The sequence below is a fragment of the Heloderma suspectum genome, chromosome 5 (assembly GCF_057233095.1).
Source record: "Heloderma suspectum isolate Gila_16-S chromosome 5, 16-S_ref, whole genome shotgun sequence".
NCBI lineage: Eukaryota > Metazoa > Chordata > Lepidosauria > Squamata > Helodermatidae > Heloderma > Heloderma suspectum.
In genome coordinates this window covers 64,442,564-64,465,683 of record NC_139462.1, presented here as the reverse complement: position 1 = coordinate 64,465,683, position 23,120 = coordinate 64,442,564, and the positions used below count along the sequence as shown (strand labels likewise).

General features: G+C 39.5%; 1 protein-coding gene across 3 annotated transcripts in view; it reads right to left on the bottom strand.

Annotated features, from left to right (window-relative positions):
• The window catches only part of DCLK2 (doublecortin like kinase 2), a 126,938-nt gene that overhangs the window by 79,835 nt on the left and 23,983 nt on the right, over positions 1 to 23,120 (bottom strand). For all 3 annotated transcript variants that reach the window (XM_084856253.1, XM_084856256.1, XM_084856254.1), the window contains exons 3-4: positions 1,479 to 1,581; positions 343 to 447 (exon numbers count right to left, since the gene is read on the bottom strand). In XM_084856253.1, the coding sequence (XP_084712379.1) occupies positions 343 to 447; positions 1,479 to 1,581 (208 nt within the window). The remainder of the gene's footprint in view (positions 1 to 342; positions 448 to 1,478; positions 1,582 to 23,120) is intronic.

The following is a 23,120-nucleotide window of genomic DNA, read 5'->3' as shown; positions in this document are numbered from 1 at the left end:
TTCCACATGAACTTGCCCAGATCCTGAGATTTTCCTCAGAGACCCTTTTTGAGGTTTGTCTGGGACTCACTTTGTTATCTTTTCAGAGCCAGGTGAAGGCCTTTTTACTTGCCCAGACTTTTTAGATGCTGTTTAACAATTTTTTAAAAAATATGGTCGACTTTGGTTTTATATGTGTTTTTAGTACTTATTGTATTAGTGATTTTATTGTATGTTTTTATTTTTGTCTTGATTTGTGAACTGTTCTGGGAACTATTTGGGGCTGAAAATGGGGTAAAAATATATGAAACAAGACAAACCAAGTTCCAAATGCACATTCCCCTTCCCCTCAAATAGTTGTACCTGAAGCAGGTGACTTGCTTCGACGTGAAGGTCCAGGGCTTTTAGATCCAGAATACCTTGGTGCCCCAGATGTACGGGAATAAGATGATTTCATAACACGACATTCTGTAAACAAACAGATGGATAACATATTAAAGATTTTCAGTGTACTGGCACTTCCAAATAAAACCACCTACAACAGTAGATGTCATTTCTTAAACAGTTTTGTTCAAATGAAACAACAGCAGCTTATAAATCCATAAACCCTTAGTTTTCCTAGAATCTAGCCAAATATTGACAAAAATGTTTTTTCAAATAGTTTAAAACAAGATTTGATTATTTATCCTGTAAAATGAGAGAGCAAACTGAATATTTCTGACAGCAAGGTAGATTCTTATTTTACATATGGTAAAGTATGCTGTCATATTGCAGTCTGTGTCAACCTGACTGGAGACACCACACCAGTGTCTTTCCGATCTAACTGTAATTTTAATTATTCTGCCAGCAGAGCCTGCAATCTGTTTCCTTATTCTACATCAAAGGTGGGCAGAAGATAGAGCAGGATTTATTGGTAGAACTCTGGGTAATTTGCAGTAGATTGACAAGTGTCTGACTCCCTGTGTTTTAACAATGACAACAACAAAAAGGTTCCCTTGCCCTCCCCCACAATTACGTTGCTGAAATGGAGAAAGTTTAGGGAAAACCAGGTGTTTTGGTTTGGATCTGCATTTCTATCTCCAAGATAGAAAAATGCCAATAATGTTTGGGGAGGAATCTTTGTGGGAGGGGAGAGACATGAAGGAGTTCCTGGTTCAGGAGGCAAGGAGGAGGAGATGCGAAGGGAGTGAGGGGGAGCTGAGAGTTAATAGAGTTATTTTCCTTCATAGAGTATCTTTATCAAGATGGCCTGTGCATCCATCAAATTCACTGGCTAATTTTATTTATTTATAGATATTTATATATATTCTGCCTTTCTGCCAATAATGGCACTCCAACAACTACAGAATCTGAGTGACCCACATGATTGGCCTTGCCATCACTTTCAGTGCAACCTGGAGAGAAGAATTATTTTTAGCAGCTGTCCTGTCAACAGATACATACAAACCGGCCTAAGTAAAATCCTATGATTCAGAACAATATAAAACGCGCACGCTTACCACTGTGATCCAGTACAAAATCATCTTGAGCATAACGGTATTTCTCTGGTCCACAGGCGATGAAAACATCATCGTCGCCAAAAAAGTCTTGCAAGCAAGTAACCTAGAAAAAAGAAAGATAAAACAAAGCAGAACATTTCTCAGTGCACTGGCTAGATGAAAAAGAGGACTTTATATTTTGTGCTAACTTTCTGCATTGTAATTAGCGCTGTGCACAAAATGGCCTCTCAACATTCCCCAGCCTATTTGTGGGCAGAGGAACTGGGGGGACAATTTCACCGAATTTCTCCTAGGGGAGAATAAATTCTCCAACAGTTTCTCACAGATAGGGCTCACTATTGGAAGGGTCTGTAGCACAGATTCTTTCTTTTTCCTAAGGGTTTCTGGTTTATTGTACTGCTTCTGTTAAGTGGCAACAGCATCAACTCTGTTGAGGCTTCCACTTTTTTGAGGCAGAATTTTGAATTTCTTTTGATGGTAGTTTTGAGCTTTCCTAACCACTGAGAGGTGGCTGAGGGTGCTGTGTGTGTTTTTCCCCCCTCTATTACACATCTTTCCATTGCTCTGCAGTCTCCCAAGCCACCTGCACTTCCTGAACCGAAAAAATCCCATGGGAGGAATTGCCTCATTATGTCTTCCTCATGATGGCTTTAACTGAAGTGTGGGAAGCTGAGGAGGCTACAGGCTGCCACAGAGGTCATTGTACAATGACAGACAGGATACTCACGCACACTCCTCAGCCACCTCATAAGTAAGGTAAACACAAGAACCCCAAACCCATGAGAATTTCTCCAAAATTTCTCCTTCTTTGAATTTCTTTTCGAAAGCAATTTCTTCTCTATCAAATTGAATGAGAATGGTCGAAAAAAATGTGGGAGAAATTTTCAGCACAGTACTAATTGTAATGTATGCCTCAGAAAGTGACGCACAAATCGATGGTAAATAGGATAGATAAGAAGTATGCGGGGAGGTTTTGTTAGTAAAATGTATCTGTATTCCTATCCCACTATAACCCTTGTGCTCAGGAAAGGTAACACCATTTTTAGAAATTAAAGGGCTGTTTTATATGATATATAGCAGCACACCTGTTTTTTTCACAAAGTAGAGACTTCAATAGCTGCAGCAAATTTTGACTCTAACAAGTGTGCAGGCATGTGCATGGCTGGGCTGGTGAGAATGTGTGTATGCATGTATGCTCATGCACATAAATTTGTGTGTACAGCTGTATGTGCGTGCATGTGTGCATGCATGTACAATGTCTGTAGGGACACTCATATGTTCTTTCCTAGCTAGAGATGTACGGACTGTATAAACTCCATCTGTGTTTCATGGATTGTCAGGCACCTTTTGTTCCGTTGTCCACTCACAAAGAGATGCAAATAATTTATTTTCATCATGAAGAAAAATGTGCAAATAATTACGTAAGTATTTACATAATTTGCCTAAGTACGTAATATTTAGCATATTGTCCCCCATTCCATTTAACATTTCCTCAGCAGAAGCTTACGTATTTTTCTACGAATTTTTATGCGTAAATCTCTGGAAAGTAAAAAAAATAATCCGAAAGCCCACAGACTCCATGCAGCCTGAGGGGGTCGCTCTGCAGCAGATTCCGCAGGTCGGATTCTTAGAAATCCAAGCTCATTTTAGTCCATCTTAAATTTCTCCAGCATCCCTATTCCTAGCCCCTGAGCTAGCCACATAAGTTTGCCCATCTAATAAATACTTTTGTAGGTCATCCTGCTCATCCTCAACTGATGGAGCTGTCTTTACAGAGACATAACCTGTCTTCCTTAAACAGAGGTAAATCACCTGTCCCCCATGTGGTTTTATCTTTCCCTTGAAACCAGAAGACAGGAAAAAAAAACTTCACAATTAAATAATCTTAATTTTCTGATAGAAAAGGAAATCATTTTACTGTGTTGATCACATAACGGAGAAGTACAACTCAGTATGTTAGCACTCTGTTCATGGAGGAATGGAGGTGGCAACTGCTCACAGAGTATTAAACCCTTGTTCTGAACTCTCTGAATGCTGGGTCAAATTAAGAGCCTTTCCGAACAAAGCCCTAATGCAAAAATGTCTAAGCAGAGATTCTCCACAAAGCACTAAGATGAAGAAAAAATAAAATACATGTGCACTTTCTTGCTAGCCATCTAATAATTCTGACCTTACCTTCTACTTACCTTGTATTTATAGTATTTTCCTTACAAAGTTCAAGAGTCACCCATTAATGTTTTCCTATGGTAAAAGCCCTATGAGTATTTAAGTTCTAGGTCTGTCACAATAAAGGACAATCTATGGCCATTACTTTCCTGGTTGGGTCCATCAGTCTATGCTCCGTTTTGCATGTAACAACAACCCATGGGTTGTTGGGGCTGAATGCAAGCAAGCTGCCTCCCACTGACTCATTGCTTCTGCTTTGCATCTGCCTTCTGAACTCATGGTTTGTTGTTGGGTCAAACCTCTGGGTTGTTTAACCCTCAACAATCCAGAGTGCCAGGTTTAGACATCACAACTAACAACCCAGGAACGCCCTGTTCCTGGGTTGTTTCTGGACGTGGATTCAAAGCGGAAAGGGTGAATGGGCCAGAGACAACGTGCTTGCTCCATCCTGTGCAGCCCCACTAATTCATGGGTAACATGAACTGGCGCTATATACAAACTGGGGAAATATTTGTCTAAACAGATACAGGGATGTAAACAGTGGGGTCCCTCAAAGAGCTGTATGGGAACCAGTGCTTTCTAACTTGTTCATAAATTCTATGGAATTAGGTGTGAACAATGAAAAGCTATGCGACTTTCATTACAGAAGGAGGAAAGAGTACTAAAACAAAAAGGGGGAAAGAAAAGAAGAATACACGCTTGGCAAATATAAAATATATTTAGATGGTATGAAGACTTACAGTGCAATCCTATGCATGTTTACTCTAAAATCAGTCCCACTGCGTTCAATGGGGCTTACTCCCTAGTAAGTATATTTAATTTCTTACTAAAGCCACAGTCCTAGTTTTTCCTTTCGTTAGAGCTGTCTAACAATAACATTTTCATTTATTACCCTCCATGATAAGAGTAAATATTGGCTGGAGTACAGAGAAGGCTTGTTAATGCTGCCTGAAGTAGAAAAACCACTCAGAATATCAATGACTTTCAGCTCTCTCAAAGATCATTTGTACAAAGCATTTGAAAGCCATGCAGTTGTCATGGCAGCTAAACCAGAGATAAAAGCAGGCTGAATGTACAGTAAGACCATCTGTAGGCTGAAACATATAGCACTTAGCATTTGTTCAATTCTATTATCAAGCTCAATGACACAACATTCTCTCCACCCAACATCCGGTTAGCTTTAGCATAACCTTATGACAAGCATCTCCATATTCTGCTTCTCTGAATAAAAATTAATTCACCTAAACATAGCTAAGCAGTTTGACAAGGCAAATACTTAACTCTTCCTTAGCCTGCCTGATCAACAGGAAAACCTCCTTTCCGTACAGGAAAAGTTTCTCTTGTTATAAAGATGCCACCTTTTGTACCTACGTTTTCTCAATTTTAATTTTTTTTTAATTTTTACCGTAAGGGAAGCCCCCACCCCAGAACATGATTCACAGAACATCTTCTGTGGTGGTCATTATACAATAGGCAGAAAATGTATACGCCCCACGCTATAAAACAACGAAAGATAACCGTACACCTAAAGCTCTAAAGCATTCTTCCCCCATATTTTCACTTTTCTTTGTCTACCTGTTCTGTCATCTAACACAGATTGAGTGCCCATTTGTGGAAATTTATTTAATTTATTTTAAATTATTTTATTTTATTTTTTATGTTTAAAAATAATTTATGTGTAAAATAATTTAAAGATAACATAATATAAGCATAAAACCCTCTCAAGGCAGTATACATGGTTTTTAAAAAATCATATAACGGTATACAAACAGGCAATTAATATACAATAAAACACTATAAACAATGCTATAAAAACAGGTTACACCAACAAAACCTGCAGCCCGCAGATTATGGGAAGGCCAGTGAGTTTCAGAGCTTTCCTGAAGACCTGCAAAAAAGACGCCTGACAAACCCCTGATGGAAGCCAATTCTACAAGTGTGGGGCCACCACTTGAAAAGGCCCTCCCCCTCTGTACGGCAGGCAAGTGAGAAGGGCCTCCATTCCTGAAGTACAGGCAGGCTGGTACAGGAGAAGGCCTTCAAGTCACTTGGGGCCAAACCATTTAAGACTTGGAGGGAGCAATCCTATGGCTGCTAGTCAGTGGTTAGATGGCCATAAGATAGGTTGGTTCCCTGAGAACCGACCTCCACCCCCTCCCGTGCTGCCCCACAGGCAGTGCGGAACGGTCCCATGCTGCGCACTCGGAAGAGGAGTGTGGAGCGGCAAAAATAGGGCATTCCTGGAGGCGTGCCGGGGCGGGGAGGCCGGAAATGCTGGTACAACACATCCTACGTTGTCGTCCAGCTGCCGCTTCCCATGCTCCGAGATCCCACGGCTAGACAGCCGAAATTGGCTGTCTAGCCATAAATGCAGGGCAGCTGAAGCGCAGAGGGGATGATCCCCTCCATGCTTCTCCTGCCCTGCATTGGATAGGCAGTTACCTATGAGTTAGGAGGCGGCCGCCTATCCCGATAGGATTGCGCCCTAAGGGTGCAATCCTATGCATGTTTAGACAGAAAAAAGTCCTACAATTCCAGCATGCTAGCTGAACCATGCTGGGAGATGCAGAACTTTTTTCTGTCTAAACATGCACAGGATTGTCCCCTAAAGGTTAAAACTTTAAATTGGGCTCGGAAACGGACTGGCAACCAATACAGCTGGTGCAGTATCAGTGTCATACGATCAGACATCCCACCTGAGTGGCTTGATTCTGCACCAACTGAAGTTTCTGAAACATCTTCAAAGGCAGATCCACATAGAACACATTATGTAGTCAAGCCTGGATGTCATCAGAGCATGAATGACCAAGACAAGGTCTTCCCTCTCCAGATAGGATCACAAGGGTCACATTTGGCATTCCAGCCTAAGCTGGTAAAAAGAACTCCTGGCCTCAACTGCCACCTGAGCTTCCCCAGTTAGCGCTGAGTCCAGGATCACACCCAAACAACACACTTGGTCCTTGAGGGGGAATACAGCTCCATCTAAGATCTGACGTATTCCTGCTGTCCAGATTGGTCAGGTTCCCTACCTGCAGTACCTCCATCTTGCCTGGATTAAGTTTCAGCTTGCTTACCCCCATCCATCTCAGAACTGTCTCTAGACTGATTCAGGCACCGGAATGTCAGACATAGGGCTGACTTTAAAAGTAAAATAATTATAAATAGAAATCCAAGAAGTACCCTACAACAAAGAAAAGAAGTAGCGAAGAATCTACAAATGCAGGAGTTTTACGAGATTACATTATGGCCTACATAGCTCTTAGCTTTCCTGGATGTCATCCCCAAGTTGAATAAACACCAGTATATGAAAAGAGATAGCAAAACTTATATTTATGAATATGATCTTTTCAAAACCATGAATAAGGCAAAGTAACGATATCAACGGATAACGTATTATGGTTTGTGATGTAAATATCTTGGTGGAATATTATATGTAAGCTTTTGTGTATGAATTGATGTTTTAAAGTAAAATATAGTTATTTTTGATCACTGGAAACTTCTCCCTCCCCCCATCAGTTCCAAGTGATGGGCACCTAAGAGATGAAGCATGATCTTTTTATGTTTCATTACAACTAATATATAAACCATATTCTGATTAAGTAATGTGTTTAAAATGACTAGCAGGGACTTAAATAGAAACTTTGTAAATCGACAGAAAATAGTAATTAATCAATATTATGTATTATTGTGATTTGTTTTAAGTTTTAATACCAATTTTACATACCTAATTTTACCTACCTGGACAAAAAGCATACCTTGCACGTTGGATAGTAAATACTCTGTTTTTAGACAATGCCTGTTGCAGATTACAAACATATAACCACTGTTTCCCCAGACCATCTGTGTAATCATATATTCCCTACTTTAAAAAGACACAGAACTGAGAATTCTTATCATAAAATCTTACTTTGCCAGTTACTTCATTCACAAAAGCAAGAAGAATACTCCATAGTTTATTGGGGGTGGAATAATGTGGAAAGCAATTCCATGTGTGTGCGCACACATGTATGTGGTGAGGGGAGAGTGCCAATTTTATTTTCCAGCTGCTGCCCTTTGTGCCAGATTGAACTCTACTCCAGAAACTCATCAAACCCTCAGGAGCAGGACTGCTTGAAACCAACCTTTTTGAGAAGGCCTGGAGTGGGGGTGGGGGGTGGGGGAAGGGCACAAGGGGTTTTACTGGAAAGGAGGGCCAGAAAAGCTTTGTTGTAAACATGGAACTTCACACATGGCCCTTTGGACCCCAGCCTATTAATTTATAATAAACAAAGTAAATTTATCTCACAATTTGAAGTATCACTGCCTTACGCGATAACCATCTTGCCTATCTCATTCACACAATTCTTAAAAGTAGCTTCACTTTATAATTTCAGAGGCATATTTATTCAGAGATTAGGAATTACCAAACCTCTACCTTCCTCTTATTCTCAGTTCTGACAACAACACTCAGTGCCTTTGCTGTCCCTCAACCTACAACGCTGTTGCCTGCTATAGCAACCAGCCTAGTTAAATAATTTAAAGTTAAAATACATTATTTCTAATCTCACATGGCACATCTCATTTCAATGCCCACCAAGCAGCCCCTACTTCAGCCCATGTGTGCCAATCCTCTGTGGAACTATTCAAAATAGGAAGCCAACCCTCAGATCTGCTGATTTTTACTTAACACCTCTGCTAGATGCAAGCCTACAGATGAAGTTTCAAATAACATTGCTAAAAATGTATTTCCTGGAGTCTCCTGTCTTAAGCATCCCACACATTTGAAAGACAAAGATACCACAAGAAGTATTAATAAAATAAGAAGTCTCCATATGAGTACTTCCATATAATGTTTGATACTGAAAGTAATCTACCAGTTTTTTCTGTTCATTATTAACTTCTTTCCCAACAAGTAGCAGTTTTGGTATGTTTATATTTACACACATGAAACATATTATTTGAAGCATTTCCATACAAGCAAAAATAGTACCAGACACCTTCCTACTAAGAAAAGAACTTCCCAGCCATGCTTTGTGTCCTCTACATTAACTTCCCATTTAATAATATTGTATATTTTCTCCCTTCTTTTCTGGGAGCCTCACTATTGAAACAGATTTTACTCTTATTCGTTTTACTTAAAAATAAAACATCACAACTCGTTTCTTTTATAAGCAAAATCCTGGGCAGCTGTGCTATTCTTATAAATCTAAGAGCTTGGATCGAAGGCTCTGGTGTGTGCAGCCATTCCAGGGTAGTTACATTGCTTCCAAGATGCAGTCACAATGGATTCCTAAAGCTGGCTCACACCCAAGTAAATGAAAACAAGGTTGTACTGTTCAAAGACAAATACTGGATGACATTCTCTCTTTCAAAGGGAAGAAAGCCTCAATGAAAAAGAAAGCAGCCCTCGACCTCAGGTGCAAGTTGTACTAAAACATCACGCCATGGAAGACAGAGAAATTCTCTTTTGTACAAGATCTAATGCCACCTATGGCCTTGGACAATATTAACATCAAGAAAACAGGATATGGTTTAATGTTTTGAAAGAGGAAATGCTCAGTTTAATAGACAAAGGAAAGGAAGCTTGGGTGTACAGCACACCCAATAATAATTGGAAGAGAGCGCGCACATGCATTTAGCTGAGCAATAACATGCAGTTCAAGCAGAAATACTCAGAAGGAATCACTGCTCACTCTCCATGCACTGTGGAAATAGAACATCAATATCTGTTAAAGGACATCACAGTAAGATTTAGCACAAACTCATCTACTGCATTCAATACAACAGGTGTCAACAATACCTCAGGACAACATAGCTGCGCTCTGAGCAGAACTCATACTGCTTTGCTGTATGGCTTATTATCCTTTCCCATCACACTGATATTTATTTTTAAGAAAGTGCAACTTAATTGTCCTTTTATACAGAAGTATAATCACCATCTGCCTGTTCTAATTTAAAGAATAGCTCCCCACCCTCACATCACATCACATCACATCACAGACATTGCCTACTAAAATTCACATATTGTTCAGTGAAAATGCCTGCAATTATTGTGTTTATAGTTCAGGGCCTTAAAATTGCAAACCGCAAGGAAAGCCAGTGCATAAACAGGTCAACAACTCATTTCCCATTTCATATCTTCCATGAACAAGCAGAGATTTAGACTTTAAAAAGTTATCTACACAGCCTCTAACATAAAGTAGGAGGTGAAAAGGGCACTTCACAGTCCATCGCTGCTCAATAGCACTGCTTGCTCAGACTGCAGCTTTGTTTACTGTCAAATCATCACATGCACTTTTACAAAAGGACCTGCATGGGGCAATGGGAAGGGAAAGGAATGTGTGCATTTTAATTATTGTTTTGAAACACCAAATCATTAGATTCTCTAGAGGCTGAAACAGAGCTATAAAGTGTTTGCTTAAAGCAACAATGATCCATGCCTAAGGAATTGAATTTCAGAAATACATTCTCCGCTACCAATCTTTTCTGCCCAGAAGTAACCCACTCTGTTGTCAGAATCTGGAGACGGCAGGGTGTTAAACTGTTTTAAAATATTAATGAATGATAAATCAGGGGATTTACCAAAAGGGTTTAAATGTAATACGCAGATCAACTTGAAAGCCATGTATAAAAACAAAAGGCACCAGTGTCTTTGACTTAAGATGGTACTAATCAAAGAAAAAGCAAGTATCAGTTTATCTGGGCAAACTATGAGGTGCACTTAAAATGAACTCTTGCTTACATTTCCAATATCCCGCAAAGAGCACCATTTATTCAAGTACTCCTAATATAAAAATGACTCATTGGTCAACTCAATAAAATGCAGAATTAAGACATAAGATTAGACCAATTAAAATGTCAAACAATTTCTGTCTTCCACAGCCAGTCCTGCAATCACAAGTCCAGTTGTGACATGAGGCTGGAAAAGGAACAAGAATTTCTAGTGCTAGTTGTGTTTTAAAGCAGGGTTCCAGCTCCTATAGAGGTCTACAGGCTTAGGCTTCCTCAGCTCGTACACCCACACTCAATGTGTGGACATCAAAGGGAAGGGCCTGTAGCATAGTTCTGCTGCCACTTTCAATGTCTGGCCTCATTTCACATGATTAACATGTAGAACATGATTAACATGTTCCAGTTTGTGAACTTCCCAAAGGCATCTGGTTCGGTGTTATTGAAAATAGAATTCTGAACTAGATGTATTTTGGTCAGATGTGTCATGGTGGCTCCTATGTTCTTAGGTTAACTTTCTGACCATACAATATTGTGTGCAGCGTATGCACATCCAACTCAGGAGAGGTGGCCATACTGCAGCGGAAGCCCAATGTGATCACGGGAAAAACTGGTGAACTGGCCTGTAGCCATCTAAGGAAGATACTTTTTATCACAATAAAAGTGGGTCTGCTTTCATTACTTCCAGAAAACATATAAATGCTCATGTCATATGTGTCATTTGAAAGTGAGCTTAACATTAATATCTACGGATGAGAGACGGCACTGGAAAAGAAAGGAAACAACCTCTTCTATTCTATGGAATTTTGAAATTAGTAAGACATTAAACAAAAATGCAAAACCTTTTCTCTGCTCTCTGATCATCAGAAAATTCTGGCAATATGCCCAGAAGAAGCCTAACTCAGTCTGACAATGTAGAAAAGCTGAAGATTAAAATGGTTTAGCTATGATTGCTCAGAGCACAAAAGCATATAATGATTTAGAAAGCACAGCAGAGACCACAATTTCATATTCTAGCACAAATCCAAAACAGATTGCGTACATCTGTTTGAGATCTTACAACTTCACTTCTGTAAAGGAAGTTATTTGAAAAATGGGAGTGTATCTGTTAACCACATTGGAAACATTGAAATTATTTTCACAACTGAAAAAAAGCATTCAAACAATAACCCGTATTAACACAGCCTTCCCCAATCTGGAGCCCTTCAATTGTGTTACAACTCCCATTGTCCCCAGCCAGCCAATGGTCAAGGAGGGTGGCAGTTGTAGTAAAACACATCTGGCAGGCAACAGGTTGAGGAAGGATGATTTAATAGAATGCACCAGACAGATGTTTCTCCATATTGCAAGAACCTGTAGAGCTGGGGTCCCAAAGCAGTGTCCACAGGCACCACTAAGCCCACCAGGCCATGCTGACATATCTACCAGCATATTTTCTCCCTTTACAAGTGAATGGAGTGATTTCTGCCCCAAAACAGCTGCAGGGGGAGAGAGCATACCCTCCTCCAGGGACCCTTGGAGCAATAGGATCTTTGGTGGGGAGAAACTTCCTTCCCTCCAGCCATGTCTCAACAGAGCAGTTTCCCCTCCCATATGCTAAAGAATGAAGCAATTACTTCATTCACTTGCACAGGATTAAAATGCTGTGTATATGTGTGTTTATCCTCTCCTCATCCCTACCTTTGTTTTCCCTCTCCCCCCTCCCCTCCCCTCTCTCCTCCATCTCCCCTCCCAATGTTGTGTTGTGCAAAAGAGAGAGGACACAGACAGAGTAAGGGTGGAAAAATTCCTGTCTGAAACCTTGGAGAGCTGCTGCAAGTCAGTGCTGACAATACTGGGCTAGAGGAACTATTGGTCTGACTCAGTATAAGGCAGCTTCCGATGTTCATATGTTCACACCAACCACTGGCCCACTTACTTACTGTCATGCGGGTACCCTCTTCCGTACATATGCACACATATATTAAAAACACACTGAGACTGCTGCTGCATCTCTGGCGTACATTCTCTAAAATACGGAAGGATATTTCACAAAGATATCATACACCATCACTATCATTCCATGAATGCGCTAATGGTACAAATCAAGAGAAACTTAAATGTCAACTGATAATTGTGGAGCCATCTGGATTACCGGAAGAGTACAAGGGGAATAAGAGCAAATTATAATGATGTCAGTACAAGGATAGTAAGACTGCACTACAAGTCACTTCAATGGAGTAATAGAATTACTAGCAAGGGGTGGGAGCAGAACAGGGAATGTTAGCTATAATGAATGACAGCTATAGTGAACTCCAGTGAACAAGTTCCAGGCAGAATGACAAAAAGAAGGGCAGCCCAAAGGCAGATTATCGTTCATCAAAGCAACCCTACCACCATAGAGTTCTGGCAAATTGGTAAGGATATTAGAATATGTGTGTAAATAATATAGGGGACAAACAGAATGACAAAGAGCCATGACAAGGGAAGATAACTTGGGAGTTTCAATGGAATAGCTTGCAGCTGGTTGAAACTGATAGAAGAGTTAATGGGGATGGTGCAGACTAACAAAACAGCTCTCCGCGTACCCCACATACTCTTCCTCCCTAGTTCTTTTTCATCACTAATCACTTTTGTTCTTACTACTTTCAATTATTATTCTACTAGGAGTGTTGATATTATTTTGAAAGGCTATTCAATTTCCTTTTTGTAAAAAAGTTGAATATTTTATTCTCTCTTTTGCTTATCGCTCTGAGCACTGTTTTTTTCTGGATGTGGAACTAACCTGTGTTCTGCAGGTGGGTGAAATTTAAGGGGTCAGTAGCGGACACAGACCAGAAAGAATTGTATGTCTTCAGTGCACTCTAACAACATAAAGGTCACTTCTTTGGGCGCCCTTCTAGGTGATGTTTGTCTACGTTTAGTGCCAAATCAGTTTATAGTGAGATCTGAAAGGATACAAATTCTTTTCCCATCAATCCCGCACATGACCCTGCAAATTCTGTGCAGCATTAACTTACGGTATGCTAACAAAGGAGGATATAAGGTAATTTTCAGTTTCCCCATATGATCTTCAGCAAAGTGGAGCAGAGCATGAAATGAGATGTACTATTTCAGGCATAAGCGATAACACACACCCTTGGTCTGAAGCTGGGAACCAACCCAGCAGTCATTTGTATTTTATTTTAAAAATAGAAAACTATAAGAGACATCTATTTATTTACCTGACAAGCACTGAATTATAAAGTAACCCTGCAGAGGTAGTGCAAATAAAAACAAAGCAAAACATCTCCACTAAATAATCTTCCAGATAGCATGCCAGAATGTATACCAGGCTGTCAAACAGTCTGGTTGATGAAAAGCACTATGTTAGCACCTTTCCTCCTTTTCTTAACAAATGCATATTAACCTAAGCAAACTGGAGGTGGAGCACACATGGTTTTCTTCTTGTAACAGAAGAAAGCAACATGTGTCATAAGTTACACATGGTAGGATGTGATTCATTCCAAATCATCCTTTCCTGTTACAATCATAAATGTCTGACTTCAGCTATTTTACCCAACAGTTGGATTATAATTGAAGTAGCAAAGATTTTCACTTTGTGACTAAGATAATACAAAACACAAGCAAAATGGCTCTCTGATTTAACTTGGCGTCAGATCACAACATACACGAAAACAGGATGGAGGAGAAGTCAAAGATATACGCACACCGCAACTTCCATTGCTTGCTTACACTCTGGAGAACATTTTTGTGAACTGCCCAGAGAGCTTTGGCTATTGGGTAGTATAGAAATGAAATGAAATAAGTAAATAAAACTTGGGTACCGGCTCCATCCTGCTGGAAATCATACCTGTTTTACAGTGTAATCCTATACATGTCTAATCAGAAGTTGTAATCCTATACATGTCTAATCACCGCGCCAGGTGACGACCTTTTTATTCTCCCAGTATTTTAGCATTTTAGCTTCCTAATCTTTTAACTCTAGTGTTTTAAATCTGTATTTTAAATCTCTGCATTGCTGCTAGGGTTTATTCTGGTTGTACTGTTATATTGAGGTTTTAAGCTTTCATATTTTATATTGTTTTATGCGGCACTCTGTGGTTTTAATTTTTGTGAACCGCCCAGAGAGCTTCGGCTATTGGGCGGTATAGAAATGAAATAAATAAGTAAGCCCCATTGAATTTGATGTTACTTACTCCCAGGTAAGTGTGTACAGGATTACAGTCTTAGTTGCTCAGTAACAGATGTGTTTACAGAATGAATAGCTGGATAATTAGCCATCTAATTTCTCCATACACCAAAGGAAAAGGTGCTCATTTTAACAATTACAAAATGAAACAGTATGGAACTTCATTGCAAGCTGAAAAACATTCAAGATTCCATATAATACTAAACACTAGAGGAAGACACAAATAACCCAAGACTGCTGTCTCCTTTCTGTACTACTCTCAAGTTGTATACTGCTGATAAAAAAACACACAAGGGTAATATTTTATTCTTGACTGGTTCTCTACTATTCTTTCACTATGCCAGAGTATCAAAAGACAGAAAAGCTTCAGTAAATTGCCTGTAACTGGAGTATGAGCTATGCAGGGATTTTATGAAGAGCTTCCACACTGCTCTTCTAATTTAAGTCTAGTCCTCCATAGATTTTCTTGAGTCTTTATCTAAAATGAAATTAGTTCATCTAAACAGTTCACTAAAATACACACAACCTCTGCTCCAATGCAAGTCCTTTATTGTGAGGTTTTGAGCACAATTCAATACAAATGTCTATGGCTACTGTATATAGTCTTTCACTCTTAAAAGAAACTTCTAAGAAGCTTTAGATACAGTTTTACTACAGGAGCCAGGTAGTGTTCCCTAAGTCCCCTTCCCCATTACTTTCAGAATATTAGAATATGCTGCAAAGCTAACATCTTTGATACAATGCAAGAGTTTTATGTCACATCCAGATTTAGTTGCAATAATGCAGGATCTACCTTCCTTCTTGTAGGGCATAATCAATCCTATGCATGTTTAAACAGAAGAAATAGTGGGGAATGCTGGGCGTTGTAGGACTTTTCCGTCTCTTAATATGCATAGGATTGTGCATTTATTCTTCTAGTTCAGTAGGTCATGGAAATGGATTGGAGAGCAACTGCTTCAATACCCATAGCCTTGAGCACTTTCCAAGAAGTGGCCATGAAATTTTCAACTCACCTTTCCGCAAGAGAAGAGAGTTGACAACCACTCTTCAGTACTTATTTTTCAAAGCATGGATCTTTCATTTAGCAAGGCTGCTCTCCAAGCAAATTTAATCATGTGTCTCTGTATCAATGGAGATATTTTACAAACTAACAGCATGCCCTGGCATACCTGGCAACATCTTGGTCTCCATGGTAAATATTCAGGGATTCCTTGGCAGGATTGAAGGGCAATATCCTGTTAGGGTAATGATCTTTCTTTTGTGATGGAAAAGTATAATAGCATGATAATTCTATTTCAGCATAACTGAAATCATGCTGGTAGAAGGTTTGGATTTTGCCATGGTGGAACGCTTGGTATATTGGAGCAGAGACTTACTGGAACCTATTAGCAGGCTTCAGTAAGTTACCACACTCTGCTACATCTCACAAAGTACACATTTCCCAACATAGAGGTCAATCACTATACTGGAACCAGTATTGTTTAGAGCTGCCTGAAGGGACAAAAAGCAGCTTGCTTTAAAAATCAAAACAAGGTTATATTTCTTCTAACCTATTACACTAGTATCACTGGTAATTGTAGCTTATCCTAATAAACAGGCTTCAAGAACTCTCAACGGTTGTTTCTATCATCAAGGCTGATGGATCTCAAGGATGTTATCCCAAGAATAATCTTCTGCACACAAAGAAATCCAATCTCTTTTACAAACAGCTCTTTCCTGACTACCCTGGGTAACTGACAGGTCACAGTGTTTGTATATGGAACTGTGAATTCAATCTACGACAGATAATAGGCCTTCTAGTGGTTACACATGACCATTTCTCACATAAGAAAATGAAGTAACACAGCAATTCCTGATATGTTGTGTGCATTATTGTCCCTCAGTATCTGATTCACACTTTGAAATAAATTGAAAAGTTCCATATTCTTATATGTATTTTAAAATATTTGTATATAGTGATGGTATCCACCTGAGACATTCAGGGGAAATTGATAAGGCAATAAACTAACGTTACTAAAAGTAAATAATTAAATTCCACACAGACTCAGTTTTCTCCATTTTATCTGTATCAGTTTCAATCAATAACTAAAAAAAAGGGGACACCAAGAAATGTAGTATGGCCACATGAGAATTGGACCCATAATATCCTGCTTAACAAAGTTGCTCCATAATCCACCCACATTAGCTTGTGATGCAGTCAAATCACATAGGTTGGGCAAAGCTTCTGTCAAAGTGGGGAGAAGATTATCTCCTGACATAATGCTATATATGTTTGTCAGTACATTCCAACCAAACTACATGATGCATCATACATTTGCATTGGTAGAGTTACAGCTAAATGTATAGAGTGGAATTGGATGTTGCAAAACTGTCCTTCTTTTATTGCCTCTCAAGTCTCTAATGGATCGAATTCCTACCTAAAGTTGCCAAAAAACTCTCCACTCAGAAGCAGCCAAGTGCCATTTCAATTCCTGTGCCAGAATACATGCTTTAGCAATTGGGATGAGATATACAGTCAGGGCCAGAAATATTGGAACAAGGATAACTGTTTTGGCAGTTGGCCTCTGTACCCCACCACACTGAAGTTGAAAAGAAACACACCCAGATGGGAGGGAAGTCAGGACTTTCAGCTGTAATTCAAGGGGTTGGACAAAAGTGCACTAATGATTCAGAAAGGACAGCCAGTGGCATACACACAACTCCGTCATTGGTGGCTCATAAGTAATGGAACAAACCAACATCATTTCAAACTTAAGGATCGCCTTTCATACCTGGATGAAGATCCTCTACAGTCAATGAGTGCCTGAAGTCTGGAACCCATGGACATGACCAAATGCTGAGTTTCCTCCCTCGAGATGCTTTGCCAGGCCTTTACTGCAGCTGCCTTCAGCTGCTGCTTGTTTCTGGGTCTTTCTGCTTTCAGTCTTGTCTTCAGTAAGTGAGAAGCATGCTCTGCTGGGTTGAGATCAGGTGACTGACTTGGCCATTGAAGAACATCCCACTTCTTTGCCTTCAGAAACTCTTGGGTAGCTTTTGCTGTATGTTTTGGGTCATTATCCATCTGCAATATGAAGCAGCATCCCATCAGTTTGGCAGCATTTGGCTGAATCTGAGCAGAAAGTATAGCCCTATACATTTCAGAATTCATCCTGCTGCTTTGATCAGCAGTCAGGTCACCAGTAAACACCAGTGACCCGGCTCCATTGGCAGCCATACATGCCCATGCCATAACACTGCCTCCACCATGTTTGACAGATGATGTGGTATGCTTTGGATCATAAGCTGTTCCTTTCCTTCTCCATACTTTTCTCTTCCCATCATTCTGGTACAAGTTAATCTTGGTTTCAGCAGTCCAAAGAATCTTATTCCAGAACTGGGCAGGCCTTTTTAAGGTGTTTATTGGCAAAGGCTAATCTGGCCTTTCTGTTCTTGAGCGTTACCAGTGGTTTGCACCTTGTTGTGAAGCCTCTGTATTTACATTCATAAAGCCGTCTCTTGACTGTAGATGTTGACGATGACATGCCTACCTCCACAAGAGCGTTCTTGTCCTGGCTAGATGTTGTGAAAGGGTTCCTCTTCACCATGAGCAGAACTCTGCAGTCATCCACTTTAGTTATCTTCTGTGGTCTTCCAGGCCTTTTGCTGTTGCTGAGCTTGCCAGTTAATTCCTTCTTTTTCAGGATGTTCCAAACTGTTGTGTTGGCCACTCCCAATGTTTTTGCTATCTCTCTGATGGGTTATTTTGTTTTCTCAGCCTAATGATGGCCTCCTTCACTCGCAGGGACACCTCTTTGGACTTCATGTTTTGAGTTCCAGTGAACAACTACCAAATGCAAATGTAACATTCAGAATCACCTCTAGGCCTTTTATCTGCTTGATTGGTCATGGGGTACCCAGGAAACAGGCCACACCTGGCCATGCAGCTGCTTGTCAGCCATTCGTTCCATTACTTATGAGCCACCAACGATGGGGGGGGGGGTATGCTACTGGCTGTACTTCCTGAATGGTTAGTGCCCCACTTTGGTCAAACCCCTTGAATTACAGCTGAAAGTCCTGACTTCGCTCCCATCTGGGTGTGTTTCCTTTCAACTTCAATGTGGTGGTATACGGAGGCCAACTGCCAAAACAGTTATCCTTGTTCCAATATTTCTGGCCCTGACTGTATCTTGATTTAACAGTTTATCGTATATAAAGTCTTACGTATATGTCTTTGGGGTCTTATTAAAGTTGGAAAGTATCCTAATCCTTGGGAAAGAGGTAAACAAATCTAAATAGTAATGATAATAAAAAATAGCAGAACATAATTTTGCCTGCTTAGCAGTTATTGTTGGAAATACCATTCTTTTCTGTACCAAAAAAATAAAAAATGTTGCATGGAGATTCTCATTATATAAGGATAATAGCTAACTATTATTTTTAAAGTGTTATGCTATATGGGAATATGTTAATTATTGGTCTAAGCAGATCGATTGCTCTTCAAAGGAGAACCTCACATGGATAGGGAGATAATGTTACTGTGATGGCAAATGTATGTTCCTACCAAGCAGAGAATGCAAAGGTCGCACAGAATTTAGACACATACCAAAGGAAGGATTCATTGGCCCAGTTCACATGATCATGAGGTGCTGGGAAAGAGAAATAAGCCACTGTGGTTTATCCCCACATCCACCCCTGTGCATGCCAGTTAGGCGCAGGGGGATTTGCATAATTACCTTCAGCAGCACAGGTTGTCATTGTGTGAACCTGGCCAGAGTGGCTTGTTGCCATGCATAACAATCCACCCAGAACTCTGCAACAGACCATGGGCTCTGGTGGCTTGTTACCCATGCCAACAAGCCACCTTGGCTCGGTTCACAAGACCCAACAAGTCCAACTCCTGAGAGTAATTATGCAAATCCCTCCAGCATGCTACCAGCATCCTCTTTGATCATGCGAAGCCAGTCATTCAGTGCAAAAAGCACCATGTTTTGGATCAAAGAGCACTGTAAAAGCTTAGTAATGAAGGTTCACATGCCTGAGAAATTAGGCAGGGAAAATGCCAGCTCTAAACAGAAGTGAAATACTTTTAAAATGCTGAGATAATTTTTTGCTTGTCCAATAACAATGAGTAAATTTTGTGCCCAGGCCTTGAGAATCTACAGCTAAGATAAACCTATGTTTTATATATCAAACAAACTCAGATTTAAATTTTGCCAATGGAATAATTTTAAATATTAAATATATTTTTACAAATACAATCTGAAATTACCTCCAAAGAAGCTAATCGCTTTACACAATATTGTTTATTTGCACCAGTTCAGTAAGCTGTCATGAAACTCAAATCTAGCAGCTATTCTTTAAAACCTTAGACCTATCTTACCACTACCTGAAGTTAAACAGGCAATATTACTTAAAAAAAAAACACTAGGGTAACCCATAGAAACTGAATCAAACTGATGGAAATGTTATGTAAATCCTGAAGAGTTTCCCAGCTGCAGGAAAAATTGAGTTTCCCAGATTAATTATCTTTAAATTGCCCAACTCAGTGGGATGCAACAGATATTCACAATATAGATTCCATGCCTTATGATTTGATCCTGGAATGGTAGATGGGAAACCAAAACTACATCCTATCTGTTTGCAAATCACTCTACTGCCGTGAAGTTGTTACCTAAAATTGCTAAAAACAAACAAACAATACTTTGAAACTCCTGCTGCTAAAAAAGGTTGGAAAAAGCTTTTTCTAGCCACAACATAAGGCGAGAAAAAGTTCCCAGCTAATGTATAAATTCAGATCCTTAAGAAGGTACTTAAAATGACAATGTTCAATACTAAAAATGACACTGTTCGATATTAACCATAGTTAGCATTAATCTTAATTCTGTTACACCTGCACTAAGCCAACAGTGGTTAAAAGTTATTTCCAAGCAAAATATAAAGTGCTGGTTCTTACCTTTAAAGCCTTACATGGTCTAGGACCAAGACATAGGGAGCGCCTTCTCCCCTACGTCCCATTCCGCCACCTAAGGTCCTCTGAGGGCTACCTGCTGTGGCTGCCTAATGTGAGACTGGCAGCCACATGCAAGAGGACCTTTTCCTTTGCTGCCCCTCTGTTGTGGAATGACTTGCCGGTTGAAATGCGCCTGCTGATCTCATTGAAGGTTTTCAAGCAGGCATTAAAGACGCTATTATTCCGGCGGCCCTTCCCTTTTTAGAACTTTTGTTCCTTTTGCTGACTTTTGTATATTATTTTGAAGCAGTGTTATTTTAAGCTGTGTTTTATTGTTGGATTTTTTAAAACAAATTATTTTTAGTTCAAGGTTGTTTTTAGTTATATGTTGTTTGTCCGTATATTTTGTGTAAATGGTTTTTTAAACTCTGTATATTGTAGTTTAATGTTTTAACTTTTGTAAACCGCCCAGCGAACTTTGGCTGTGGGGCGGTATAGAAAATAATAATAATAATAATAATAATAATAATAATAATAATTTCCTACCACCTGCTGTCTCTGCATGTAAAGTGACAAGTAGGTATCACTAGCATCTCCCTCTACACCCTGAGAGGTGGGGCAGGGGGTGGAAGAAGAGGATTTTGCTCAGCAAGTTAAACCATGGTTTCATTTGATGTTTGGAAAGGCAATGAACCATGGTTACCATTACATTTGCATTGAGCCATAGAGTCCTACTTCCAGCACAAAATTATTTTCAGTGGTATGCACCTGGCCCAATATAGGTAGAACCAGAAGTCTGCAGCCAAAGTATTTGCTGGTTGGTTCAAATCAATATAAAATTCAGCCCCCCTCCTCCAGCCCATGGCCTTTTTGCAACTCCTAAGAACAGCAAGGGTTAAGTCACAGTGCTGTCTTGACAGGAAAAAAAACCCATCCCTGCCAAAATCTTAAAAGATACAGGGGTCCTCTGAGGGTCTACACCCAACAACTTTATGTCCTCTAGCTTGCTAGCCCAAAAAAGTAGCAAAGAATTTCAAGTGTTTATTAGAAGAGATCAAAAACGTACTATGCAAGACAGAACTCACTTTTTTTCAGAAGTATCAAGAGGCCAACTAATATGATCATTTTACTATGTGTAATGGTGTTTTAAAAGCAAAATTTTAGGTGTTAACATCCAAATCCTAAACATGTTTACTTGCAAGTCTGTTCCACAGAGGACAAAGGAAATTGGCTTCTAGCAAATAAGCCTAGGACGAGCTTTTGCCTATGCCACTTCAAGATTTGTATAACTAGTTTCCACCCCATTAATGTTCACCCCATTTACCAGGGTTCCTCGACCCTCTCTTCGACATTTTCAGGGGGCTGGGGTTGAGGCTGGGAAAGTCTGCTTCTGCCAGCCCAGTTATATGCACCTTAATCTGGACCCAACCCATCACTTCTTAAAATTTGAACAGTGATGTTCAAATAGGACAGGATAGACTTCAAAGGATAGTAACCCGAATAAAGAATTAATTCAAGTTAGAAGCTGACTAGTTTGGTATTGTATCAATTCATTTTATTTCCAACAGTGCAATCTTCTACATGTCTACTCAGAACTAAGACCTAATGTTTTCAATGGGGCTTACTCTCAGGAAAGTGTGTACATGATTGCAACCTAATTAATTTTATGAGAACAGGGCACATTTAGAGATGGACTAATTTGTGTAGAAAAACGTAGCAGTGAAATATTTTCTAACCCACATCACTGGATTACACTGCAAGTTTGAAGATCTTTTACTTAATTTTTTAAATTAAACAATGCATTAATTATTACCCTTTAAAGCTATATGATATTCATTGTAAACAAGGTTTTTGCAATGAACATCAATGTATATAAGCAACCCTAGGTTTGTTTTAAAACTCATTTATTTGTTATGAGGTTAAGGAGGACATATCACAATGTTTTGTTTATAAAGTGCTTTAAAAAAAAAGTGGAATTCAATTAGCCACTTAGAAAATGCTTCCCCCCCCCCAGAACTCTTTTCAGCCTCTGCCAACTGTACAATAATATTAAAAACAACAACATGCTGCTTAAGCAGATTTGGAGGCATAAGCAATTTATTCCATTAGAAAAATAAGTTGCATCAGCTGGTAATTGGAAGCAAAGTGCCTTATCTGCCAAATTCTATAGTGCCCTTTCATCAGCTTCTTGTAAGACTGAAATAGGAAAACACCAGAATTATATGAACTTTCATCTGGGTGTTACTTCCAGAAAGGCAGAAAGCTATTTTAATTTTAAAGAAGTTATATATGTTGCATTGCTCAATGATGTAAGAGGAGGAGGCTTTATAAGATTGACTTGACAGGTACATCACAATGTTGGAAAAAGTTAGCTCTGGGTCACTTGAAGAGGAGCACTTATCCTATGTAACAGGGCTGTGCTGACATTAATCTTGAAAATTTAAAGAGCTCTGATATTCTGAAACTTTCTTCAAGCCATAAGCAGGAGGTATCAAGGACTGTGAAACTAGCCTGCACACCATCAGTCTTGCAACTGTACAAATTTGATACAGTAAAAACAAAAGAAAAAAGGTTGAGAGTAAAGTATTCAGATGGTGAATACATTTCTAAAAGAATTAAGTCAATTACAATCTAGCTCTTGATGCGCTGAAGATGTCTCTGTAGGATT